The sequence below is a fragment of the Hyaena hyaena genome, unplaced genomic scaffold (assembly GCF_003009895.1).
Source record: "Hyaena hyaena isolate Hyena2069 unplaced genomic scaffold, ASM300989v1 scaffold_546, whole genome shotgun sequence".
Lineage (NCBI taxonomy): Eukaryota > Metazoa > Chordata > Mammalia > Carnivora > Hyaenidae > Hyaena > Hyaena hyaena.
Window position 1 is genome coordinate 782741 of NW_024081179.1, and position 26342 is coordinate 809082.

General features: G+C 66.9%; 1 protein-coding gene across 1 annotated transcript in view; it reads left to right on the plus strand.

Annotated features, from left to right (window-relative positions):
- Window positions 1-20669, plus strand: part of KIF26A (kinesin family member 26A) — a 29232-nt gene extending 8563 nt beyond the window's left edge. Inside the window, exons 7-19 of the mRNA XM_039255839.1 lie at window positions 2231-2391; window positions 8374-8563; window positions 12480-12692; window positions 13085-13178; window positions 13365-13627; window positions 13731-13914; window positions 14012-14174; window positions 14474-14636; window positions 15215-18071; window positions 18713-18918; window positions 19081-19101; window positions 19477-19627; window positions 20457-20669. Of these exons, the coding sequence (XP_039111770.1) occupies window positions 2231-2391; window positions 8374-8563; window positions 12480-12692; window positions 13085-13178; window positions 13365-13627; window positions 13731-13914; window positions 14012-14174; window positions 14474-14636; window positions 15215-18071; window positions 18713-18918; window positions 19081-19101; window positions 19477-19627; window positions 20457-20638 (4848 nt within the window). The 3' untranslated portion in view covers window positions 20639-20669. The remainder of the gene's footprint in view (window positions 1-2230; window positions 2392-8373; window positions 8564-12479; window positions 12693-13084; window positions 13179-13364; window positions 13628-13730; window positions 13915-14011; window positions 14175-14473; window positions 14637-15214; window positions 18072-18712; window positions 18919-19080; window positions 19102-19476; window positions 19628-20456) is intronic.
- Window positions 20670-26342: the final 5673 nt, after the last annotated feature.

Below are 26342 nucleotides of genomic sequence, written 5' to 3' on the forward strand. Positions count from 1 at the left end.
CTTCCCTCTGGCCCCCCCCCCCCGCCGGCTTCTTTGGCACGCCTGGGCTCTGCTCCTGGCAGGAATCCGCAGTGGCCGTCCCGATGGCCGGAGCCGTGTCTCCGCAGCTCGTGGGACGGCGGAGCCGAGACACGTGCGGGACTCTGGAGACAGGTCAGTGTGGGCGGCCTGCGCCGTCGCCAGGTGGTGCCAGAACCTTCTGGCTGGAGGCGGAGAGGCTGCATGCGACAGCGGGCTGGCCCGGGCTCTGGGAGTGGACGAGGGGCCGTGGAGGGCCGTGGCGTGGCGGCTCTGCCCCCTCTGCAACCCCGCGCCTGGGTCCCCCGCTGACCAGGAGGCCTCCCTGAGCAGAGCGATGGGCCGGCCCCGGCTGCTGGGTGTGTACCCGTCGGGGGCTGGCGGGGTGGGGTGGGTGCGGGGTGGGTGCGGGGCGCTGCGGGGGGCGAGCCCCTCCCCGGCCCTGGGGCACACAGTGGGCACTGAAGCCTGCTCTGCTCTGTGGAGCGCAGGCCCCGGCGCTCAGCGTCCACAGGATGGAAGCTTGGGAGCCTGTCCACCCACTCTGCTCCGTGGCGCCAGGTCTTTCCGTGGGGAGCACGTGCGTCTAGTGGTCAGGCCTTCACGTGTGAGGGGAGGGAAGGTGTGTGGCGGGCGCGGGTGGGACGGGCGCGCTGTCCTGCGTTCCCCATGTGTTTGCCTTCTTCTGGAGAAGCAGCTTGTGGTTCCTGTTGTCCAGGCCTAGGCCTGGCTGGCCCTCCTTCCGGAATGATCCCCAGGAGCCGGCGCCCCTTCTGCTCCAGCGGCCCCATTCCCTCAGGCACAAGGGAGGCGATGCATCCCTGCCAGGCTGGGCGCTCCTGGGAGACAGACGTCCTGAGCACCTCCTGCACCCCAGGCGAGGTGTTGGCACGGATGTGGAGGGGCCGGGTCTGTGCGATAGGAGCCCCCGGGGTCTTCCTGATTCCTGACATGTTTCAGGTGCTCACAGAAGCCGGTGGAATGAGGAAGCACGGTCTGAGCCCGGCCCTGGGTCTCTGGGGTGGGTGCAGAAGCACTAGACAGCCCGGGGGGAAGCTGAGGTCAGAGGACCGGCGGAGGCCGGGACAGGGCTCCTGGAGCAGGTGCAGGGAGTGCCCTGGACAAGGAGAGGGCTGGCTGGGCTGGGTTCTGCGGGATGTGTAGGAGTTCCTGCCCTCCAAGCAGAGGCAAGGCAGGTGGCAGGGCATGGTGGGTGAGGGCCTGGCCCGTTTCAGGTTTACTCTTCTCTGCTACTGACCTGTCCTCAAAGCCGTCGGCGAGCGGCTGGGGCCCAGGGGCCCCGGGGGGGGGCGCATGGCTCCTGTCTAGCTGGAAGTTGGGGGCTCTCTGTGAACTTCCTTTGCAGGCTTGGTTTTACTGTGTCCCAAGAGGGGTTTGGAAGCTGGCGCTGAGCGTGGGCTGGGCAGGGCCAGACCTTACGCCAGGGCGAGGGGGCTCTGCCCTGAGCCGGCAGGCCTTCCTCAGAATGTTCCTCCCCAGGCATGTGGTGGTTTATTCTGCCAGTGTGGCACCCTGGCCTCTGGCTGTGTCACTTGCGAGACCCCAAGGACGTTTGGCCTTCCAGAATGTGGCTCTTCACCCTCAGGGTCACCAGGGAGGCCTGTGTCCCAGCAGCCTGAGGGGGCTCAGGCAGTGCTTGTGCACAGCCCTTGGGGCCCAGTGGAGCCGGGAGGCCCAGGGATCGGCATGCTGCCTGGGGAGCCTTGAACCCTGGGGACAGGGGGCCCTGGGGGATGTGGATGGGGCTACGAGCAGCCAGGCTGAGGCTAGCTGCTCCACAACACCCCCCCGCCCCCGGTCCTGCCCCCAGGAGCCACGTCCACCCCCTCTGGAGCCAGGTCTGGCCTGGGAGTCCAGGGCCCGACATGGGCACATAATCGTAATGCATGGTGGCCAGATCTCAGGTTTGCTGGTGCCGTTTTAGGGAGCATTTAATTACATTTGCGCTTCATTACAAGGCTGCCTCCCTTCCTAGAATTTATTTTAGCTAATTAGCTGGAAATGCCAGAGTAGTATTTCAGATGATGGGAACGTCGTACATTATCATACGCAGGGCAATTAGTGCTGCTGACAAATATTTATTGTGGTGTGTTCTCTGATGGTGCTCCTGCCTGCCCCCAGGTGGGGCCCGGGGTGTGCACGCTGCCCTGCAGCGGCTGTGTGTTCCTCACGCGGGCGCCCCTTCCCGCAGGCTGAGGCGGCGGTGGCGGCTGTGGCGGTGGCCGACACGGTCCTGGACGGCTCCCCTACCTTGAGCCCTGACGGCGCGGCGAAGACGTGGGGCAGCGGTGGGGCCCGCACGGCGGCGCTGGTCACCCCTGGCCCGTCAGCTGCAGCCTCTTTCTTCATCAGGTGCGTCCTTCTGGGGGCTGCTCGGACGCGCACAGCGGGTGGGTGCGGCCGCTCTGCTGCTGGGAAGGGCGGTGGGGGAGTGGCGGGGGCCGCTGTCACCCAGCAGCTCATGGCCGGCGGCCACCACGTCAGTGGCACCGTGCAGTGGAGGTGTCTGGCCCCAAGGGTGGGCTGCAGCCACGGACGTCCTGGGGCCCGCCCTGGGCCGGTGTGGGCTGGGACCCCAGGTAGAGGCTGATCTTAGTTGGGGGGGACGGGGGGGGGGCGGAACGGTGCTCAAAGGAGGGCGTCCTGGAGGGCAGGCCACACCCAGACCCCACGCTTTGCCCTCCCCCTGCTGGGGGACTGCTGGCACATTTGGCCCAGCTCCCCTGTGGGCCAGGAGCCGGGTGGTCCCGTCCCGGCCTGCGCCCTGGTCCTCTGGGTGCCTCGCTGCGGGCCCACGTCCTGGGGGCGTGGGCTGGTGTAGCCCAGGCCCGGCAGGTTCTGAGGTGGGAAGGGTGTGTGGGAGCAGGGGTCTCTTCCCCCGCCCTGTGCCTACGTCAGGGCCCAGGGGTTCAGCAGGCAACAGACACAGAGGAGGCGTGTGGACTACAGGATGTGATGGCGGTAATGAGCGGCGACGACAGGCCCAGACTCGGGTCCTGTCCCGTTAGCAGCCCTGGAGGGCCCTGAAAGCCTGTCCGTGAATCGTGTGCGGGTGGTGGGAGCAAGGTGCCTTATCAGCACGGGCTGTGGGGCTGTGAGGCCCGATGGGGGTGCTGGGGGCCTGCCCAGCGGGGGGTCTCCATGCAGGGGATGAGAGGGGCCAAGCTGGGAACGTCCCCTCCTGGTTGGCGCATCGGGCCGAGCCTGCAGGAGGATTTGAGGCCTTCTGGAAAGGAAGAACAGCTCCAGGGGCCCCAGGTCCTGGGGGCCACGCTGGCTCATTAGTAACCTCACGGCCGGCAGACCAGGTGCCGTTGCCTTTTGTCTCCATCTGAGCAAGGCTGCTGCTGACCTTGGGAAGTTACCATAGAAACAAGTGTGGGGACAGTGGGAGGCACGTCTTCTGATGGGGCGGGGGGGGGTGTGTGCACTGCCTGCTGCCATTACTTCCAGCCTGTTGAACCAGACCTGAGTCGTAGCAGCTTCTCACAGAGGCATGGGCCCACGGGCCACGCTGGGGGGTGGGCGTCTGGCCGGGAAGGCCGTCGGACCTTGTGCTTGACTGGAGCCGGAGCCCCGGGGGGCTGGGGGTGCTGTGCGCCCTACATCCACTCCCTTGTTTCGTGTGTGTGCTGGGGGCTGTGGAGCTGTCGGACCCCAGCCTGGGGGGCCTCAGGCACGTGCTGCGCGTATGTCCTGTGCTCCCACCTCTGCCCCTCGGCGGGCTCCTAGAGGGGCAGAGCTGACCCCAGCCCACGGCCTGCCCGCTGGCCAGCGGGGTGGGTATCTGTGGAGACGGCCTTTGATGGCAGGGGCGGGGCAGAGTGCTGTCCATGGTGCTGAGGGCAACGGAGGTGGACTTTGCGGGGTGAGTAGGAGCCTGGCATTTGCCAAGTGAGGCAGAATGCGGTTGCGCTTGGGAGTCGGGATCTCCTTTGGTCCTGGAGCACTCCCTGGGGGGCCGGCCTCGCCTCAGGCCTTCCCAGGACCTCTGAGCCCCTCACCCCCATTTGGGGAACCAAGGCAGAGAGTGGTTGTGTAGGGGCTGGGTTCCCAGGACCTCATTAACGCTGATGGGTCATACAGCACAGGGCTGAGGCCTGGCGCCCTGCTCCCCGCAGCTGGGCCTGGATGGGCCATTCACACGTGGCAGCTACGGCCGAGGCGTTCATGACCTTGACCCCTTCCTGAGCTCTCCTGCTCCTACCATGGGGTGCCCTTGCCCTTCCACCTCTGCTGTCTCCTCTCCTTCCAAGATGTCTCCATTAGTGGTTTCTTGACCACCCTTCTGGGTCTTTCTGGAGGTCACCTCTCAAATCCCTGAATGTAGATGCTTTGGAAGAACAGATGGGGTCTCCTGGGCAGGGGCTGGGGAGAGGGTGGGGTGAGGTTTCCTTCAGGTACTGGGACACCCATCCACACTCATAGCCACCCCCACATTGCCGCCTCAGCAGAACCCCTCCCGGGTGTCTGCCTGCTGGTGCCCAACCCATGGACTGTCAGGCACCCATGCCTGGTGCCAAGCAGAGGTCCTCAGCCAGAGGGTGCGCTGCCCAGGGGCACAGGGCCAGTGCAAGCCAGGTACCCCGAGCAGGAAGGCTCTGCCAAGAGCATCTCCACTGCGAGATGTTCCCAGGTGACACGATGCGGCCATGGAGCAGGGGTCACGGATCCGCCTGCTGGGGCCTTGGTCCCTGTGTCTGGGGTCTAGGGCCTTCTTGGTAGCCCTGTGCCTCCAGGGCCCCCAGCAGGCAGACCCTGGGGGCTCCCGGGCCCCTGAGTGACACATCCCCCCCTGGGGGGGACGTGGCCGGGTCCACCAGCCTCATCTTGGTCCAGTTAGGAGGCCCTGGGCTGGCCATACACATGTCCAAAAAGCCCCGTGTGCTTCCTCAAATAGGGAAGGGCCTCACCATCAAGGCCAACTGCTTGTGAAACTACCTTCTTGTTTGCAAGTGGCAATTTTTCTTTGTAAAAAGACAAAATATTCCCCAAGGAATATTGGAGGGGCCCATCTCCCAGCCACTCACCCACTCACCCCTGCACCCACTCACCCACACACTCACCCACCTGCCCACACACCCATGAACCTCCTCACCCAGGCACCCATGCACCCACTCACCCATCACCCACCCACTCATTTACCCATCTACTCACTCCCCTAGCCATGTTAGTGCGTCCTGAGCTTCCCCGGGGTTCGGCCTGGGCCTGGCAGCCCCCCACTGGGGGACAGACACAGCCTGATAACCTGTGTCTCAGAACAGGGACTGGCTCCTGTAGTAGCAGGAAGTGGAGACTCGGGAAGCCCAGCTTGGGGGCATCAGGGCAGGCTTCCTGGAAGAATATCTTCTGAGGATGAGGAGACCTATACATGTGGGTGAAGCTCCTGCTTTTCCAAGCCTTCTCTTCAGAGCCAGACCACTGAGACTTGCCTACACTTCCCTGCATGTCTCGCCTCCCACTGCTCCTCACCCCTGCAAGTCCCACCTCCAGCAGCGCAGTGGACATTCGTGGCCCTGAGTGTGGGGCCTGTGTACCCTCTTGGCCTCTGTGAGGCCCGGTGGCACCTCCCCGCCACGTCTCCACCTTCCCTGGTCAGACACCAGGTCTGTGCCTCCAGAAACCGCATCCCTCCATGCAGGCCGGCCCCCAGGGGCTCCTCCCCCAGGCCGTAGGAGCCGAGATGCGGCTGCTGGGCTTGTCTCAGTTAACAGGAGCCTGGCTTTCATCAAAGGAGAGAGTGCCCCTTCTGGGCCCTTGTTAATGCAGTGACGTGTCTTGAGTCATGCCTGGTGGCGTGAGCCTGTGAGAGCAGGACCTGAGCGGCCGGGCGGGCCAGGGCCAGCTCCTCGGCTCCCAGCCCCTTGGGGGCCGACCACAGGGCTGGGGAGGGAGGAGAGGGTGCCCGGAGTTAGGTCAGACCATAGGGTGGAGATGCCTGGCCAATAACGTTCCAGACTCCCAGCGCTGGCGGGGCCTCAGAGAGGGCCAGGCCCGGCCTCTGTCCAGGCGTGACCGGAACGTGTCTGGTGGGGAAGGACGCCTCCCTGGGCTCCGCTGCCAGGGCCCTGAGGGTGACCGGCTGTGCCGCAAACCCCTGGCTCTGGAGAGGACCACGGGGGGTGCAGGAGCCGCCTGGCCTCATGTGTGACCCACCAGGCAGAGCACTGCCCTCTGGTCGTGCAGATTGAGGTCGTGACCCAGAGTTGCTCTGGCCTCCCCGGCACCTTAGCCATCAGCCCTGGGTCCTCCTCAGCCCCTGCATCCCCTGGAGTTAAGGGTGTGGGTTCAAGGTGTCCTGCCCCCCACAGCGTCAGGGTCCCAGGCCGACCTTGCCCGGCCTAGGGAGGAGCAGAGAACTGGCTGTTGGCGTCAGGGAGGCCCGCCTTGGCCGGGGCTGTCTGCTGACCTGTTCCGTCAGCCTGAGGACCCAGCGGACACCCTCCAGCACACGCGCGCACTGGGCGGCCCCTTCTGCTGCCCTTTCCTGAAACCCTGGGAATAAGCACCAGTGTGTAACTGCTTACAGATGAGGAAATGCATCCTGGGGGCCTCTTTGACCTTCACAGTCCCAGGCCCTGCCCTCTCTTTCCCAGCGCGGCTGCTGGCACCTGTGGAGTCCCACCCTCCCTGGCCACCTCGGCCCCAGGGGGCAGTGTGGGGCAGGTGGGGCAGGGCTGCCTGCTGGGCGCTAATGTTCTCCAAGTCCAGCTACAGGTTCTTCCCATGGAGCGCTGGGCAGGAAGCCATGGTGGAACCCAGGGTGGCTGGGGTCCAGGGCAGGAGTCCAAGGCAGGCCAGGCGAGGAGCCCAAATGGCCTCATTTCCTCCCACAGCCCCGGCCCAGGCCTCCGCGTCCCTCACCCTGCCAGCCCTGACTGGCCCCCGGGACAGGTCACACTCGAGTTCGGGCTGTGCCGAGGCCTTGCCTTCTTCGAATGGCTCTTGTCCCCCACCCCCAGGCGATGCTGCCAGCCCCTTCTGCCCTTGATTCCTTAGGATTCTCAGGCAGTGGAGGTGGAGCCAGGGTCTCTTCCTTGCAGGGAGGTCTGCGGTTTACAAGCACGTGGGCTCAGGCGAGAATCGGGGTATCGTTGGCTGGTGGCCAGAGAAGCCAGGTGCCCTGGCGCAGGGCTCCCTGCACCCCCAGATGCTAGGGCTCCTCCTGGGCAGCTCGTGGGCTCTGCTCTCCACACCCACCCCCGCCCCCCTGGGCACACACCGGCACCACGGGCCACCGCTCTATTAAGGTTCCGCCACGCATCGTAGATTACTTTTATTTCCCGCCATGACACCTCACTAGAAGGAAAGCCGTCCCTGGGGTCTCTTAAAAGACAACTCCTATTAGAGATGAGTGGGGTTAAGCAAAATGCTGGTGGTAGATGGCTGAGTGGGGGGCTGGCTGAGGGCTGCGCTGCCGCGTGTGGGCGGGCGCCACGGGTGCTTTAGCCCCGAGTTCGGATCACATCCCGGCCACCACCCCCCACCCCCCGCCGCCACCGTCATGGGGCCCCACCCACGAGGAGGGGGTGATGAGGCCAGGCTATCTGGGCAATGGGCATGGAGTGTGAACGCGGACCGAGCCCACGGTGTGGTCTTTCACATCTGTGTTCCCCGGTGTCACCCGTGCTGGAAGCCTGGGGTGGGTGTGGGGCAGCCCGCAGCGGAGGGTGGGGGCCCGGGGGGCTGACGCAAGCCAGCTCTGACGTGGTGCAGGGGGAGAGTGTGCTGGACACGGTGGGGGCCCCTGTGGGTGTGCGATGGGCCTGGGGGGCACACGTGTGTGTGCACAGACGGCCCTGGGAGTCCACAACAGTGCTTCTCAGGTGCACACAGATGTCAGGGCGGGTTCAGACTCGGGGTCTACACATTCCCTGGGGATGCTGCGGGGTTGGCAGGGCTACAGCGTGCCGGGCTCTGGGAGTGCGGATGCTGGCCCGGTGGGGCGGGACGGGGGCCACGTAACCGCCGGAACGCCAGGCTTTGTTGAGCTCCTGTTTGCCGAGTGCCTCGAACGCTTCAGCTCATCAGGCTGCACACAAGGGCCTGTGCTGGTCATGCCGACCCATGTTACAGATGGAGAGACCGAGGCACAGGACGACATCAACATGCCTGCGTCGCCTAGCCTAGGAGTGGCTGACCCCAGCACCCCCCTCCCATCCCCCCAGCAGGGCACATGGGGAGGCCTGGCCTGGGCCGAGCCCGCCGCCTGGGACAGGACACGGCAGCCCCAGCCCGGGGGCCCCTACGGGGCTGTGGGGCCGCATCCAGGGCAGGGCAGGTGACAAGGACAGCACTGAGCACCCCCACCTGCCCCTGCCCTCCCCTCCCCAGGGCTGCCCAGAAGCTCAGCCTGGCCTCCAAGCGCAAGAAACCTCATCCGCCACCAGCCCCTGCTGCCCGCGGCGCCTCCCCCTACCCCACGGACTTCAGCGGGGTCCTGCAGCTGTGGCCGCCCCCCACGCCCCCCTGCCTGCTCAGGGCCGCCTCCAAGGTGAAGGACAACCTCAGCAGTGTCGGAAAGGTAGGCCCGCCTCTGATGTGGAGGTGACCCTGGGGGCTGATGGGCGGGATGAAGCCAGGGGTGCCTGAGTAGGTGCTGGGGGGGTACAGGAGGTGGTGGGGTCCTGCTTCCTCCTCCCCGGTGGAACGAGGTGGGGTGCAGATGGGGAGACTGAGGCCCAGGCCCCCCTTGGAGGTCTGGGTGGCAACAAGAGCCTGGGTGACTATGGTGGGGTCCCAGGGCACATTCTGGTCCCAGTGTGGGGTGGGATAGCCAGGGCTTCCTGGGGCTGGGGGTGGGGGTCTGACCCCCAGGAGCCTCCCTGCCACGTGTCGGCACGCTGCCCTCGGGTGGGGCTCTAGCGCCGGGGTGGGACCCCTCAGCTCTTCAGAGTCCGGGCAAATCCCAGCTGCTGTTTGCCGCCAGAAAGGAGACCATAGGATCAGCTGGTTCAGGTGGGGAAACTGAGGCCCAGTGCGGGGAAGGGTGGCCGGCTGGCCCCTGGCTCTGACTCCTGGCTCCTGTGGCCTTTTTCCGAGACTGGGTTTTCATCCGGGCCCCATGTGGTTTGCTGGGAACTACGCCCTGGCCCGGCTCAGGGCCCTGGGTGTGTGGGGTCTCTGTACATGTGTGCGAGGTGGGGTCTCTGTACATGTGAGCGAGGTGGGCTTTTGGTGCCCGGGCGGGTGGGGACACTGAGGCACAGTCACACAGCTGTGGGAGAAGATGGGACCTGACCCTGGGCGTGTGCCCACACTCTGCACACTGGCGGCCCCTGCTGCACGCCCCACCCCTGCCCCCACCCAGGCACTGGGCCCAGCCTCCCCAGCACCCAGAGGCTCACCCCTGCAGAGGTGGCCGGCTGGGTCCACGCTCCCCTGGGCTCAGTCCGTCCCGTGTGCCTGGGACGTGGCTCAGGGCTGCAGAGGGGTCTGATGTGTTCACAGAGGGTCCCCTGCCCGGGCCTGAGCTACTCGCCAGACCCTACACTGGGACTCCCCACACCCAGGGCCCTCTGCTGCACCCCCTCCTCCTCATAGTGACCCTGCCCAGGTGGCTCTTGCTCGAAGTCTTCTCAGGCCTGTCGCCTCACCTCACAAGCCTCACCGCAGGTGGCCCTGCGAGCCTCAGCCCCGCCCGCCTGTAGCCTGTGGGTGTATATGACCATGGGGACACTAAGCGGGACCCAGCAGAGTGGCTGCGGACCAGGGCTCTAACAGCTCTGACCTTGGCCTTCTCCCTTGGCCGGGCTTCTCTCTGAAAGTGGGGGCGGGCAGGGGGCCTCATGTCTCAGGCACAGAGCCCTGCTTCTTGCTGCCGCTGTGTTACTGGGGTGCCGCAGGCCTCTGCCCCCTCCTCCTGAGGCAGGGGGCTCCTCCCTTTCCCCCGTGGGACAGCAGCCCCCTCCCCACCCCCTGCCCCCGTCCCTCCACACGGAGCCCCCCAGTCCACCCGCTGTCCACCCAGTGCCCCCTCCTTGGCTCCCTGGGTGTTATTTGCACAAATGTCGCATAGTCAGAAATGCCGTTGTCACAGAAAAGAAGTTAGATTACACTCAATTCCTGACATTAATGTGCTACTTAAGGTAATTCATCATCTTGCTGTGTTAAAAAAGACGTCGCTCCTGTGAGTACTGAGCAGCGCCCCTCCCCCTCGCTGCCTGGGCCACCTCTCAGGAGGGGAAGCCCTTTTTTATGCAAAATGTGTTTTCTCCCTACCTGGCAGCGATTCAGCAGCACTTTGTAATATCTGAACATTTGGGGGAGAGACTCGACGCCCTTGTCTCTTGTCTAGAGCAAAGACCCTGTCATTTCCTGGCTGTAAGGACAGGATCCGTGCAGACAATGGCCTATGCATTCAGCTAGGACAGGGTGACGGCTGTGGGGCCACTCTGTCCCCCACCCCCGGCCTGCGGCCGTGGGTCCCCAAGTGGGATTAATGTCCCTTGCTCCAGAAGGCAACACCGGGCGCGTTTCCTGCCTGTAAGAGCCCAGGCAGAGACCCTCAGCCCCTTAGGAATCCCCTCCAATCTGCACAACCCATTTGGCTCCATAAGAGGCCGGGAGTTCACGCTGAAAAAAAAAAAAATGGCCAGAAATGACCGGGAAGTGCACGTTTTCGTCTGCTTGGCAGCGGCGTTTGGAAATGAAATAGTTTTGTTCATGTCGTCGGGGAATAAAAGAATCGATTCTCGCCTGACGGAGCCCAGGTTCGGGGAGTGCAGCAGAAAAGTGTTTCTTTACCCTTCTCCCCTGAGAACATACCCTCCTTCCTGGAGCGATTTTGCATGTCAATTTGCCACGTGCTGCAGGGGAGAAGCCGGCCTCGGAACTACCCACAGTAAACCAATTTTGCCCGCGTTATGTATCTGTCAGTTACAATTAAATCCGTGAAAAATATTGGCTCTGAAATGAGTCTGGTAATTTGATTTACGCTGTAGCGGAGAAATCGAAGATTTCATTGGGGAGTGGAAGGTGGTGTCCTTCAGCCGGAAGTGGGGACCCAGGCCCGTCCCGGTCACGGCCCTGCCCCGAGATGTCGTTTGCGGTGTCTGCGGCGCAGCTTGCTCTGGGCTCTGGTGTCCAGGTCCCAGCCCCCCGCCCCGCTGAGCCTCTGCTCCCCTGAGGGCTTCGGGGCCGGTGGTCCAGCTGTGCGGACGCCAGTCTTCTGCGGAGCCTGGCACTGGGGTGGGGGGCACCTGCTGGGGCCCCCAAGCGAACACCCTCCCCCATCCTGCCCTGTTCTGTGCCCCCCACTCACCCACCTGCGCCCCCCTGGCCAGGCCTCAGCGTCCCCAGCATCTCCTGGCAGGATTGAGCCTTTTCTCAGGGAGGGTTACCACGTCGCCTTCCTCCCGCCGAGTCCTGCGGGCCCAGATCCGCGCCGGACCCTGGCCCGAGGAGCTAGGGGAAGGGGCTCCTTGCAGGAGGCAGAGGCTGGACAGACATGGGGGCTAGGACCCCCTTGCTCTGGCATTGGGGAGGGCATCCTCACTGGGGGGCTGCCCCAGCCCCCAGCCCGTGCCCACTTGCCGGCCTGCTGAGCAGGGGCTGCTGAGGTGGGGTGGGGGTGCGGGGCAGCACCGGGATGGGGCTCTGGAGGCAGGAGTGTGGGCCTGTGTCCTTCCAGGGGGCCGTGTCTGTTCTGCCTGCCCCTCCCCCCTCAGTTTGGGATTGGGTCTCAGGCTGTGTGACCTGGGTGAGCCCGGGGCGCCGTCCTCCCTCCCGGGGCGAGAGGGGGCCTGGGAGGCGGTGGCTGGGACCAGAGCCTCTGCGAGCCGGGCGTCTGTGCCGTCGGGTTGAGCTCATTAGCTTCCAGCTCTGCATCCGAGCCAGCGGGAGGGCGCAGACACCCCAAATCGAGGGTGGGCGGGTGCACCTGTGGTGCCACACTTCCGTCCCCGTGCTCGCTGGGGCGTCCAGAGCCTGCTCCCCCCACTCCCGGCGTTCCTGCCTCCCGTGCTCCCCCTCCATCCTCCCCCACTCCGTGCTTCTTCCTCGTGCTCCCCCGTGCTCCCCGCTCCATCCTCTCCTAATCCTAACCCTAGCCTTCCCTCGTGCTCCCCGCCCCGCCCTCCCCGACCTCGTGCTCCCCGACCCCGTGCTCCCCCTCGTGCTCCCCGCCCAGCCCTCCCCGACTCCGTGCTCCCCCTCGTGCGCCCCGACCCCGTGCTCCCCCGCCCTGGCCCCTGCTCCTCCTCCTGTGCTGCACACTAGACTCTGCTCTCACTGAGCCCTGCGTTCTGCCTGCCTGGCCGATCTCACGTGGGGTCCACGCCGGCTGGAGCTGGGGTGCAGGCGTCCACATTCCTGCGGTGGGGATCCCCGTGCCGGGGCCTGGCCCGCTGTCTCAACTCGCGCGAGGTCCTCCTGCCCTGTAATTAGTGGCCGCTGGGCGGGCGGCTGCTCAGATGCCCGCTCCGCCCCCCCCCCCCCAGGTGAAGGTCATGTTGCGAATCTGGCCAGCACAGGGGGCCCCGCACTCGGCCGAGCCCACGTCCTTCCTGAAGGTGGACCCGCGCAAGAAGCAGGTGACCCTGTATGACCCGGCCACCGGGCCCCCGGGGAGCTCGGGCCCCCGACGAGCAGCTGCTGCTGCGGCTCCCAAGATGTTTGCCTTCGACGCAGTCTTCTCCCAGGACTCGGAGCAGGTGAGGGCGGCTGCGTCCTCGGGGCCGGGCCGGGCTGTGCTGCTGCCGGTGCCCAGCGGGGGAGGGGGGGGTGGCAAGAGCAAGGCCCCGGCCCAGGGGGTCTCTGACTCCACCCCCAGCCTGGGGCGGTGCCCGGTTTTCCGTGGGCTCCGTGGACAGTTTGTGTGCTGGGTGCACGTGAGCACCCGGGGTGTGGTGTGAGTTGTGTGCTGGCTGGCGCCCGCCGTGCGCACCATGCGTCTGTGTCCTGTCCACGCACGTTCTGTGCGCACGCGGAGATCTGCGTCCTCGGGCCTGCGCGAGCCAGCGTGGCCACCTTGTGCGGTGGCGGGAGGCGGGGTGTCGGCTCCCTGGGCTCTGGCGCCTGCCTGATGCCCGGTGCCCTCTCCCAGGCCGAGGTCTGTTCAGGGACAGTGGCTGATGTGCTCCAGGCGGTGGTCGGCGGGGCTGACGGCTGCATTTTCTCCTTTGGCCACTCAAGCCTCGGTAGGCACCCCCTCATCCCCTCTCCACGGTCTCTGGGCCCCATTTCCCGGTGGGGAGAGGGGTGCATGGAGAGAAAGCCCACACCCTGCCGTTCTGGACTGGAGGAGGCCCCCTGGGTCTCAGTGGCCCCTGGTCGGCCCTGAGGCCACCTGTGGGTGGGCCCTGACACGCCCGCCTGACCCCCAGGCAAGTCCTACACGATGATCGGGAAGGACAGCTCTCCTCAGAGCCTGGGCATCGTGCCCTGCGCCATTTCCTGGCTTTTCAACCTCATCGACGAGCGCAGGGAGAAGACGGGCACCCGCTTCTCCGTCCGTGTGTCGGCCACGGAGGTGTGCGGCCCCGACGAGAGCCTGCGGGACCTGCTGGCCGACGTGGCCTCAGGCAGCCTCCAGGATGCCCGGTCCCCAGGCGTGTACCTGCGTGAGGACGTGGTGTGTGGGGCGCAGGTACGCTGGCGCCCCGCGGTCTCGGGGGGGGGCTGCGAGAGGGCCGCGGGGAGGTGGGCGCGGCCGCAGCTTGTGGGGCGCTGTCCCCTCCGCCTGTCCCCAGCTCCAGAACCAGAGCGAGCTTCGGGCGCCCACGGCCGAGAAGGCGGCCTTCTACCTGGACGCTGCCCTGGCGGCCCGCAGCTCCAGCCGGCCCGGCTGCAGTGAGGGCGCCCGGTGCGCCTCGCACACGCTGTTCACGCTGCACGTCTACCAGTACCGCATGGAGAAGTGCGGCCGCGGCGGAAGTAGGTGTCTGTCAGTGTGGCCTGTGCGCCCCCCATGCCCGGGCAGGGTCTGGGTGCCCTGGGGCCAGGCCATCACCCTCCTGCCCTGTGGTTTCAGTGTCTGGAGGCCGCAGCCGCCTGCATCTCATCGACCTGGGTAGCTGTGAGGGGGCGCCCGGCAGGAGCGGCGAGGCCTCCGGGGAACCCCCGTGCCTGTCTCTGTCGGCTCTGGGCAGTGTCATCTTGGCCCTGGTCAGCGGAGCCAAGCACGTGCCCTACAGGTGAGCGGCGGGCTCTGGCCCTGGGGTGGACCCCTGGGAACCAGCCAGGCAGGCACCTCCAGCACATCTGGGTCCCTGAGCTCTTTGGGTCTCTGTTCATCCTTGCCTGCTGGGCCTTGGGGTCGGGGGGCTCATGGGGGGTTCTTGGCCCCACGGGGTGGAGGCCCGACCTGAGCCTGGGCTCCAGGCACAGCCCATGTCCTGCCCTCCCGCTCGCCCTGTAGCACCCTGCACGCCCAGCCTCCCACCCTGACGTCCCCTCCCCAGGCCCTCAGCCTCTGAGCAGCCCTCGCCCCCAGGGAGCGCAGGCTCACCATGCTGCTGCGGGAGTCCCTGGCCACCCCCAGCTGCCGAGCCACCATGATAGCCCACGTCTCGGACGCACCAGCGCGCCACGCCGAAACTCTCAGCACCGTGCAGCTGGCTGCCCGCATCCACCGCCTGCGCAGGAAGAAGGTCAAGGTCGGTTCCGTCCCCTTCCTGCCCCTCCCACTGAGGGCCCCTGCCTGGCGTGATGGGGAGCCTGCTGCCCACCCCTAGTCGGCCTGGTGAGGCTCTGCCCAGAGAAGGCAGGAACTGTGCTCAGGTCACCTGGGCAGCTCACGCAGACCCGGAACCTGTTCCTAACGGGGGGCTTGGGGTGGTTTCGCCTCTGTCCCCGGCACAGGGGTAGGCCTGTGGTCAGGGCAGCCTGGCGGGGTCCCCGTGGCCCCCTGGCGCCAGCCAGCTGGGCACTTCCCGGGCAGCCCTCAGGGGGACAGGAAGGTGGAGTGAGGGGCAGATGGGCCTGTGTCTAATCCTGGATTTGCAGTTACGAGCCGTGCGGCCGTGGGCATCCCTGTGATTCGGCTTAATGCTATTTCCTTGGGTTCCAGAGAAGGTTCGGTTATGCGTGGTGCCTGAGGCCGCTCCAGCCCAGGGGCCACCCCGGTGCCACGGCTGCCATCGTGTCCTCCCGGGCAGTGTGCGGTGTATGTGGCTGGGGCGCGGGGGATGATAGGCAGGTAAGGTAGCTGCTCAGCCGCGTGCTCTGCCCCCAGTACGCGTCCAGCTCCTCGGGTGGGGACAGCTCCTGTGAGGAAGGCCGCGCCCGCCGCACCCCGCACCTGCGACCCTTCCACCGCCGCTCCGTGGCCCCCGACGCTGGCCGCCTGGCCCCCGGCTCGCCCGGAGACCCCGAGTACTCGTCTAGCAGCGAGCAGTCCTGCGACACTGTCATCTACGTGGGGCCCGGCGGGACGGCCCTGTCGGACCGCGAGCTCACGGACAACGAGGGCCCGCCTGACTTCGTGCCCATCATCCCCGCCCTGAGCCGCCGCAGGCCCTCCCAGGGCCCGCGGGACGCCGACCACTTCCGCTGTAGCACCTTTGCCGAGCTGCAGGAACGGCTGGAGGGCATTGACGGCAGCGAGGCCCCCCCCGGAGCCCTGGGTGTCACCAGCGGAGCCCAGCCCGGCCCGCCCTGCGGGGCCAGGAGGCCCTCCCCGCCTGAGGCCGTCGCCCCGAGGAGGGCTGTGGGCTCCCCAATGGCGGCCAGCTCGCCTCGAGGCAGCCCTGGCCCGGACACCCACCGGGGTGCCCCAGAGCCCTCCAAGACCGCTGCCGACCAGAGGGAGGGAGGCAGCCTGAGGCCTGCGCTGCCCGGGCCAGACAAGGTGGAGGCGGGCGGAGGCGGGAGGCCGCTGCCCAGCCCGGCCCCTCCACCGCCTCGGCAGCCGGAGGCCTGCCGAGCCCCCGAGGACCCTGGGGGCGGGGGCGCTGATGGTGCGGTCCGGACACCCCCCGTGGGCATGAGCGGGCAGCCCAGCTGCCCCCGCCCATCTGCACAAGGCCGCCGTCTGGAGCGGGGCCTGCTCACCACCACGGTGACCCTGCAGCAGCCCGTGGAGCTGAACGGCGAGGATGAGCTGGTGCTCACGGTGGTGGAGGAGCTGTCTCTGGGCGGGCTTGCCGCCTCCGGCCGCCCCGCCAGCCTGGCCAGCTTCGGCAGCAACTGCTCCCTGCAGGCTCTGGCCTCTGGGTCGAGGCCCGTGAGCATCATCAGCAGCATCAATGATGAATTCGATGCCTACACCACCCAGGCCCCTGGCGGGCCCTCAGAGGGGGCAGGCTGGGCTGGTAACAGCGGCGGCTCCTCCATCAGCTCCCGGCTCAGTGAGGTCAGCGTTTGCACGAACGACCGCCACAGCCCCGCTCCGCGGCCTCCCTTCAGGGCCAGCCCCGACTCCCCAGCAGGGCCTGACCCCCGGGGCGCCCCCGTCCTGGGCAGCTCCCCGGACGATGGCAGCTGTCGGTTCCCGGAGCACGGGAGATCGGACAGTCCTGGCCCGGCCCGGAGTCCTCGTCCTGGGGAAGTGGCCGCAGCAGCCCCTGCCCGAGCCGGCCGGGAGTCCCCGGCCATGTCCCCGTGGGGGGCGGCCTCGGCACAGACCATCCACTCCAGCCTGCCCCGGAAACCGAAGATTTCCTCAGCGGCCGGTCGAGCAGGTTGCCCGCGCCTGGCCCCAAGCCCGCCGGGCCCTGGAGGCCTATTCGAGGACCCCTGGCTGCTCCGGGCGGATGACTGTGGTGCACTCCAGGTGGCCTCTGACAGCAGGGCCCCCAACCCAGTCCCAGTGCTGCCTTGTGCCCGGAGGGTGGTGGACGGCTGCGAGGTTGCAGCCAGGGCAGCCCACAGGCCAGAGGCCGTGGCTCCGATCCCACCGCTGCGCAGGGGGGCCACCACACTGGGTGTGAGCACGCCTGCAGCATCTTGCAGGGACGCCCCAGCCGATGCGGCGGCATGCTTGGGTGGCCCGAAGGACACCCCCAGCCGCAAGAGAAGTGTGGTCTCCAAGGGAGGCCTCTTCCCGAGGCCCAGCGGGGCAGCGCCCCCGGCCCCTCCTGTGCGCAAATCCAGCCTGGAGCACAAGAGCAGCCCAGCTCTGGCTGCTCCCCAGGCCGGGGGCCTCGCCCGGCCTGCAGCTGCTGCCTTCCCCCGGGGGGAGGAAGAAGCCAGGCCCGGTGGCCGGGCTGACCACTCCGTCCCCAGGGCCACGTCCAGCCTGAAGGCCAGGGCTGGCAAGGCAGAGGCAGCTTACCGTCCCACCACCCACGGCTCTCTGGAGCGGTGTGAGCTTCTGGGTCACGGCAGCGGCAAGGCCAGGGACGCTCCTGGGAGGCCCACGCGGGCCGTGCCCCGGCTGGGTGTACCGTCTACCAGCCCCACGCTGGGACCCACTCCTGCCTGTAGGAGCAGCTCGGCCAAGGGTGTGGGGGCTCCAAAGCCCCCGGCCGGTGGGGGCAAGGGCCGCAGCCTAGCAGCTGGTGGGTCGAGGGCTCTGGGTGCTCCGGTGAAGCCACTAACCCCGGCAGTGGGCAGGACCCCCGGCGGCCCCGTGATGGCTCCCCGGGCAGCCCCACGGGCAGTGCCTGGCGTCGGGGCCAAGGCCAGCCGCGGCACCATCATGGGCACCAAGCAGGCGATCCGGGCTGCCCACAGCCGCGTCAACGAGCTGGCAGCCAGCGGAGCCCCTGGCAGAGGTGGCCCCCCCTGGGGCCCAGTGGACTCGGATAGCGGCAGTGACAGCGGTGTGAACGTGGGGGAGGAGCGGCCGCCCACGGGCCCGGCACTGCCCTCCCCCTACAGCAAGGTCACTGCCCCACGGAGACCCCAGCGCTGCAGCAGCGGCCACGGCAGCGACAACAGCAGCGTGCTGAGTGGCGAGCTCCCGCCCGCCATGGGCCGCACGGCCCTGTTCTACCACAGCGGCGGCAGCAGTGGCTACGAGAGCGTGCTCCGTGACAGCGAGGCCACGGGCAGTGCCTCCTCCGCCCCAGACTCCATGAGCGACAGCGGGGCCGCCTCCCCAGGTGCTCGCTCTCGAAGCCTCAGGTCTCCCAAGAAGAGGGCCACAGGTGGGTGCGGGCACCGCTCTCCACCGCTAACACCCACCCAGAGTGTGTCCTCTGACCCCATGCCACTCCTGAGGCTGGGGCTGTCCCATTAGAGCAGGCTGGTGAGGGCAGGTCTGCGGGGTCACCCTGATGGGGCACAGGGAGCCGGGGAGGCCTTGCATTTGGGACTCCCAGCCGGGTGCTTCCCTGGGCTCAGGCCCAGCTGCGTGGGAGCCCCCTGCCAGGGCTGCTCCTGCCTCCATCCCCTGTGGGGGGGCAGGGCCAGCCCCTTGCCCTGTGTGTGTGGCTGGGGGGCAGGGTTGGGGGCAGGGAGGGACATCCTGGGAGCTGCGGGTGGGGCACCCCTCAAGCCCCGGAGTCTGTCCTGGGGGCAGCTGGGCTAGGGAGTGTTGTGAGGAAGGTCCTCAGCGTGGCCGCCTGGGATGTTAAGGGCTGCCCCCGAGGGAGGGCCGATGTGGAGTACTGGGTAGCTGGATTGGCCGTCCAGGTGACAAGTGGCCTGGAGGGGCTGGGGTTTTCTGGATCCAGACCCTGTGCAGTCTCCTTTCTCAGCCCCTGGCACGCTGGGCAGGGGCGGGGGATGGGCACTTGGCCCTGGGCCCCTGGCCTCCGCCCATCCAGCGCCCGGCTGTCTGCTCCAGGCCTGCAGCGGAGACGGCTGATCCCGGCCCCAATGCCTGACACGGCGGCCCTGGGCCGAAAGCCCAGCCTCCCTGGGCAGTGGGTGGACCTGCCCCCGCCCCTGGCCGGCTCTCTGAAGGAGCCTTTCGAGATCAAGGTGTATGAGATTGATGACGTGGAGCGTCTGCAGCGGCACCGCCTGCCCCCAAGGGAGGATCCTTCTGAGGTCAGGGCGGGTGGGCAGAAGCGGGACTCGGAGGCTGGGGGAAGGGGGGGTGACTGGAAGGGGGGCTGGGCGGCTAGTGGTGAGAGGTCCTAGGATGGCGGGGTGGGCCCTGGGGGTGTGGCCCAGCAGCCAGCTAACCTTACCTTCCCCTCTTGCCCTCAGCCTTCCCAGGATGTGGAGAAGGTAGGAAGCAGCCCTCCCCAGCCCTGAACCTGTGGTGGCCGCCGATGGCTACCTTGGGCACAGTGGGTGCTTGGAGGGTTCCTGAGGTCACCACTGTTGTCCCCTGGAGTTGCATCTGATGGAGTGATTACCACAGCTGCTTTCACAGCCTGGGCCCAGGCGCTAGCGGCTGCTTTGGGAGCACCTGGTGGGAGCCCCACCCGCGGGGGGCCCAGGTCTGACCCCTGCCCACCTCTCAGGCCCTAGTACACATTGGCCCAGGCCTGGGGGCTGGAGAGAGACCCCCAGCCAAAGCGGGAGATGGTGGGACAGTGTGGGAGTCGGTAGTCCTCCATGCCTGAGCACCCCCACCCCGCCGGTCCCTTGCCCCCCCAGGGTCTGGTGTGCAACAGTGCCAAGCTGCGGCTGGCTGAGCGCAGGCAGCAGCGGCTACGGGAGGTGCAGGCCAAGCGTGAGCACCTGTGCGGGGAGCTGGCTGAGACCCAAGGCCGGCTGATGGTGGAGCCTGGCCGCTGGCTGGAGCAGTGTGAGTCCCCCGCCCGCCCCTCTGCTGGGAGGAGCAGTGTGAGCCCCGCCCCCCTCTCCTGGGAGGAGCAGCACGAGCCCCGCCCCCCTCTGCTGGGAGGAGCAGTGTGAGCCCCGCCCCCCTCTCCTGGGAGGAGCAGCATGAGTCCCGCCCCCCTCTGCTGGGAGGAGCAGCGTGAGCTCCGCCTACTGCTGGGAGGAGCAGTGTGAGCCCCGCCCCCTCTGCTGGGAGGAGCAGCGTGAGCTCCGCCCTCTGCTGGGAGGAGAGTGTGAGCCACGCCCCCTCTGCTGGGAGGAGCAGCGTGAGCTCCGCCCTCTGCTGGGAGGAGAGTGTGATCCCCGCCCCCCTCTGCTGGGAGGAGAGTGTGAGCCCCGCCCCCCTCTGCTGGGAGGAGAGTGTGAGCCCCGCCCCCCTCTGCTGGGAGGAGCAGTGTGAGCCCCGCCCCCCTCTGCTGGGAGGAGCAGTGTGAGCCCCGCCCCCCTCTGCTGGGAGGAGAGTGTGAGCCCCGCCCCCCTCTGCTGGGAGGAGCAGTGTGATCCCCACCCCCCTCTCCTGGGAGGAGCAGCGTGAGCCCCGCCCCCCTCTGCTGGGAGGAGCAGTGAGATTCCCCGTTTTAGGGAGGCTCAGGCTTGTGGGACCCTGGACTGTGCCCCGTGTCCCCGTGCCCCTTGCCTGCTGCTCCCCTAAGCCAGCCACTTCCCTCTAGAGCTCCAGTCGCTCTCCCTCACCTTGGCCCAGACAGGGACCCAAAAGCCGGGAGGGAAGGGATGCATTTCCTCGGCCCCGTGCGGACCCCGGGCCTGACCAGCTGCCTGCTGTCCCTCCCCAGTCGAGGTGGACCCAGAGCTGGAGCCTGAGTCAGCGGAGTACCTGGTGGCCCTGGAGCATGCCACGGCCGCCTTGGAGCAGTGCGTGAACCTGTGTAAGGCCCACGTCATGATGGTCACCTGCTTTGACATCAGCGTCTCCGCCCCCGCCACCGCGCCGGGGCCGCAGGAGGTGGACGTCTGAGGCCGGGCACTGGGGTGCGGGGCGGGGGGGGCGGGGGAGAGAGCAAGGATGTGGTGGGGGTCGGAGGGAGGAGGATGCAGAGGGTCGGCTGTAGGACCCGGGGGTCTCAGAGGCGATGGAACGTGAGGGAGGCCTGGCCGAGTGCAGTGAGTGGACAGGGAACGAGTGTGTGGGGCTGGAGGCTGTTGCCACCCAGACAGCGACGCAAGTGCCTTTAACCTTGAACTGGACTTCTTTTCGTATTTGGTGCTAAGGACTCAAGACACCAGCAGACGGTGTGCTCAGGCTGTGGCCTGGGCAGCCGCGGTGGCCATCCAGGTGCCAGGCGGGAGCCGCCCTCCAGCCAAGCAGATTCATGTAGCCGGGCAGCTCTGGGCCCAGCAGGCCCGAAGGTCAGGATTACTTCCCCTTTACAGCTGTCTCCTCTGGGCAGAGCCGGCCCCAGTGGCCGCCCGGCCCTGGGTCTGCGTGCACTTTTCTGCAGATCGAGCCGGGGGTCCTCCGGGCAGGGACGGCCCACCTTCCTTTCCCCAAGGACCCGCTCTGTCCTGAGGACACACAGGGAGGGCAGCGCCCACGGGCTGAGCTGCAGGTTCACGGCGCCTTCTTCTACGGCAGGAATTCTTACCAAAACCACAAGCAAAAAAACAAAACAAAACAAACACACACAAAAAATGGGGGGATGAGGGTTTTATAAAGGTTCTGTTAGGTTCATATTTTTATATCATTTTGTCTATAAATGCAGTATTTGCAGCGGGAATTTGGAGACAAATGATCTATGTTTTTATGGGTTTCTATGGAAGGTACCCCTCAGGCGAGGCTCTGTCTGGGGGCACCCTGGGCAGGGTGGGGCTCCTCGGGAGGCACTTCCTGCCAAAAGCGGACCACGGGTGAGCCTGCCGATGTATGTGGTCCCGCACAGTGGGCTCTGTTTTCTGACCATTGTGCATTTTCTAAGGGCGTCCAAACCTTTGTACAAATGTGTAGATAACATCTTGCTACAGCTTTTATTTGTGAATAAAAGACGCATCAGTTGTTAAAATGGCTCCTGAACTCACTGGGCTAGCTGCCCTGCAAGGATCCTGGGGCCAGGTAGCCTCAGGGCATTGAAGGATGCATCTCCAGGACAGCAGGGGACGCACCTTCTGCCTGCTGGCCCCGCAGCAGCCCCTGCAAGGACCAGCCTTGCAGGTGAGAGGGAACAGTAGGGACAGACTGAGGGGACAGAGCAGGGACAAACTGAGGCAGCATCCACGGGCCGGGACCGGGCTGGTGGGAAGCAGCATTTCCTGGCAGGCTCAGGGCCCCTCCCAGGGGTCATGCTATCTGGGGAAATTGAGGCGGGTGCTGCATTGGGAGACCCTTGATCTCTTTCATTTGCCCCCTGCCTGTCTCCAGGAGACAGATGAGCAGACACACAGGGCGCATCAGGCTCAGGACCCCCGAGCTGGCAGGAGCCCCCATGGGGCACAGCTAGCCGCCCTCTTCACCCCCCCATCTGCGTGCCCCCAGCCCCTCCCAGATGGCTGGGCCCTTCCTCGTGAGCTCTGGGGCCCCCCTCCGGCACCTCACACCTCGTGCGGTCTCTGCCCGTACTCCCCGCCTCAGTGGGGCCTCTGAAGGGGGTGGGGTCTGAATCATTGCTGCACCCCCACAGTGGGCACAGGGCTGGGCCTCTGGGGCTTCAGGGGATACTTGCTGGAGGCAAGAACGAAAGAATGAGTGAATGAGGTTTCTCCTCGGGGGGGGGGGCCCGTGGGGGCAGGTGCTCCCAGTAGCGTTTGCCAGTGTGCAGACCCTCCTGGCCTCCGCACCGAGCCCCCCACCCCAGGCTGCCTTCTTGCTCCCTGCTGCCGATGGCACTGGGCCCCCAGCCCCCGGGGCTGTGACCTCACGTGTGGGCCAGAGGCAGGGGAAGCCCGGACCACCCCCAGGCTCTCCCTTTCTATTCTGAGGCCAGATTTGGTTCCTGGCAGGCGCTCAGCCCTACCCACCAAGCCGGCTTCTCCACCACTGAATCTGGGAGGCTCGAGGGGGTCCAGGTGCTGTGGTGGGGCTCTGGGTGGCATGGGAGACGGGCTTTTGGGACCTGACATCTGAGGGGACGGGCTGAGAAGCCCACCTGGTCTGGGGCTCCGGCGAGCCAGGCCCAGCTGCCTGTGGCCCATGAATGGTCTGACCTTGCCGTGCTGGGGTGCTGGCCCGGCATGGCCACCTCCTCGGTCCTGAGGGACCAGTGCAGTAGTGGGGTCTGGGTGGGGTCACCCACCTCAGGGACCGGGGCGGTGTGGGGGTCACACGGAAGACTGGGGCAGGCCTCCCTGAGAGCCAAGGCCCTGGTGTCCCGGCCGTCTTGCCAGAGCTGTTGTGGGGGACGGACGGGCTTGGGGGTGCTGTGTGGGTCCCTTCCTCCTGCGGAGAACACCCCTTGCTCCTTCTCCTGCCCCTCAGCCCCTGGAGGGGCCCAGAGCCTGCTCTTTGAGGACAAGCCCTTGACGCCCTTGACCCTCTCCGACTCCCCACCCCAGCACTCCTGGCTGGGGAGGGCTGACCTTTGGGGCCAGCCACGGGAGCCTACTTCCCACAGTCCAGGGGAGGCCCTGGAGGGTGGTGCCTGCTTTTCTGGATGGGAACCCCCTGTCCCGGGGGCAGCTGGGAGCCTGGGGCAGCCTTTCATCTGGGACATCAAAGCCCTCCGCCTGTCATTACGGGCTGGGAACCGAGCTGGGGAGTGCCCATTTTATGGATGGGAACGCTGCAGCCGCCTGGGACCCAGCTCTGACCAAAGCTGAGGCAGCCCCTGATGATGTCGCTGCCCGTAAGGGGTCCAGGGGCTCCTGCTTATGGGACGTTTGGGGAAACAGAGACCACAGTGAACGGGGGCACCTCGGGCTCCTACTCTGGACTTTCTTCTTGGAGGGAGCACGGGGTTAGAACTCTCAAGGTCGGCGGGAGGGCGTTTCCTGGCGGGGGGTGTCAGTGATGGTGCCCCGGGAGCTGTGAGACGCCTGCCTGGGCCATCTGGGGACAAGGACACGAGCCAGCCCCGGTGGCCTCTCTGCCTCCAAGTCTGGCCTGGCACCTGGCCAGCCTGCCCCCCGGGGTGAAGTGCCCGCCTGACTCACTCTGCGAGTCCCGGCCTGCTCTGCCCGCCCTGCCCCCCGCCCCGGCCCTGGGCACCTCGGGGGGGGGGGCGCTCAGGAAGGCGAGGACAGGTGGAGGTCAGGCTGGGCTGCATGACCGGGGTGGGGGGCTCACGGGGACCAGTGTGGCTGGGGAGCAAGGTGGGGCAGGGGACAGGGCAGGAGCTGGGTCCCTGGCCTGCAGCCCCCAGGCAGTGCCTCTGCCAGCGTTTGGGGCCTGTCCTCGCCCTTCTGGGCCCTAATCCGGGCAGAGGGGAATGACGGCCCCCCACCCGGGGTTTCAGGAGGTGGGGGCGCAGCCTGAAGCTTGGGGAGTGACTGGCTCTCCCAGCCTTCCCTTCTGGTCACTGTCACACCGTGATGGTGGGGGTGGGGCGGGGAGGGCAGTGTCGCCAGCGGGTGACAGCGGTAGGGATGGTGCAGGGGAGGGTCACCACAGCGCGGGTGGGCCCGCCCTTCCGTGCCTGCAGGGGCCGCCCTTCTCCGGGCCCCTGTGAGGCCCGCTGTGGGGCCTCCGCCCCTCCTGGTCTGTGTCCTCCGGAGAAACAGGGGTGAGGCCACATCGTGGCCTCCTTGTGCTCATGCTGGGCCCGGGCCCTGCAGCCCGTCAGGGGCGGGCGGCTGGAGGTGACAGCAGGGTCATCGCCAGAGGTCGGGGTGCCTCAGTGTCCCCACACCGAGGCCTTCCCGCCGGGCGTCTGTCCACCTCTGGCCCCAGTGCTCAGCCCTGGCCCACTCCGGGTGCCTCTGCGCCCCCCCCCCGCCCCCGCTGTCCCCGGGAGTCTGAGCTCCCCCCCACACCCCGGGGCCTCCCTGCAGCCCTGGGTGGGGGAGGGCTTGTCTCAGGGGCTCCTTGGGACAGGAGCTGGGGGGCTGGGGCTTGGGCCTCGGGGCGGCTGCAGCAAACAGGAAGCCCGAAGGGTGAATGTGTTTACCCAGGCGGGAGCCAGGCCCGTTTCCACACAGGAAGCCCGGGAGGCTGGGAGGGGCCGGGAAGGAGCTCCCAGGGCCGAGGAGGAGCTGGCTTCCTGCGGGCTGGGTCTGCAGGGTGGGGGCGGGGGGCGCAGCCAGCAGCCCGGAGGCCAGGGGCCCTGGACGTCCTGGTGACCCCACCCCATGTTGTGGCTGGGACCCTGAGGCCCCCATCGACGGGGGGCCGCCGGGCATGGTGTCTGCAGCGGGGCCCGGCCCTGGGGGGCTGGCGGGGACACTGAGGTCCCAGGGGAAGGGCCCCCTGGGAGGGGCGGGAGCAGAGGGTGTAGCCCACCCAGTGTCTGTACCTGGAGCACCCAGGCGCCCTCCCTCCTTGCCCCCTGCCCCGCCCCAGGGTTCCGGCCCCCAGGCCCAGCTGTAGCCGCAGGGTCCTCCCCAAGTGCTCTCCTGAGGGGTCACCCCTCCCAGACAGACTGACAACCGCAGATGCCTCTCAGCCTTCTACAGAGGTGGGGCCCGGAGCCTTCCAGGAATGTGCTTCTCCCTCCCCTCCCTCCCCTGCCCCTCCTCCCCTCCCCTGCCCCTCCTCCCCTCCCCTGCCCCTCCTCCCCTCCCCTGCCCCCTTCTCCCCTCCCCTCTCCCCTCTCCCCTCCCCTGCCCCTCCTTCCCTCCCCTGCCCCCTCCTTCCCTCCCATCTCCCCTCTCCCCTCCCCTTCCTCCTCCCTTCCCTTCTCTCCCCTCCTCTCCCTCTGTCCCCATGCTCTCCCCCACTTCCTCTCCGTCCTCTCCTCCTTCTCACCTCTTCCTTTCTCCCCTCCCCCTCTCTTCCTCTCCCTTCTCCTCCCTCCACGTCCTTCACCCCACCCCTCCCCTCCTCTCCCTTCCCTGACCTCTCCTCCTTTCCCACCTTGTGAACCAGGTCCCCAGTGACAAGTACAGAGTCTTGCACGTGCGCACCCACCGCACCCACCACCCCCAGCGAACCTCAGTCTTTTGCTTTCCTTTGTTTCAGAATCACCTTTTTAACATAGATTTTATCTTACGGCCCACTGGGTGGCTCAGTCAGCTGAATGTCAAATTCTTGGTTTCTGCTCAGGCCCTGATCCCGGGGACACGGGACCGAGCCCCTGCATCAGGCTCCGTGCTGAGTGTGGAGCTTGAGGCCCTCTCCCTCTCTCTGCCCCTCTCCCCTGCTTGCACACATGCTCTGTCAGATACATAAATAAGTAAATAAGTAAATTTATCTTAGATGTACAGAAAAATTCTGAAGACCACAAATTCCCATGCACCCCACACTTCCCTACCACTAGCATCTTACAGAGCATAGAGGGGCCGGTGTTGATACGTTATCGGGTCCAGAACCGCCCCCCCGCACAGCACACCGAAGGGGGCACCTCCTGAGTATTTGGAATCACCCCCACGAGAGGCCATGTCTTCTCACCCTTGTGTTAATTAGTGCCTGGCTGCTGCTTCATTGTGTTGTGGCCGTGGGCGCGGGAGCCTTGCACCAGGCCACAGCCATCTGTAAAGTCCTTCCCGCTGCACGGGGGCCCCTGTCTAGAACGGGTGTCCTGTGGCATAGGCTCCCTGCCTGGCCTGCTCTCTGTGCCGACTCCTTGCTGGGTCCC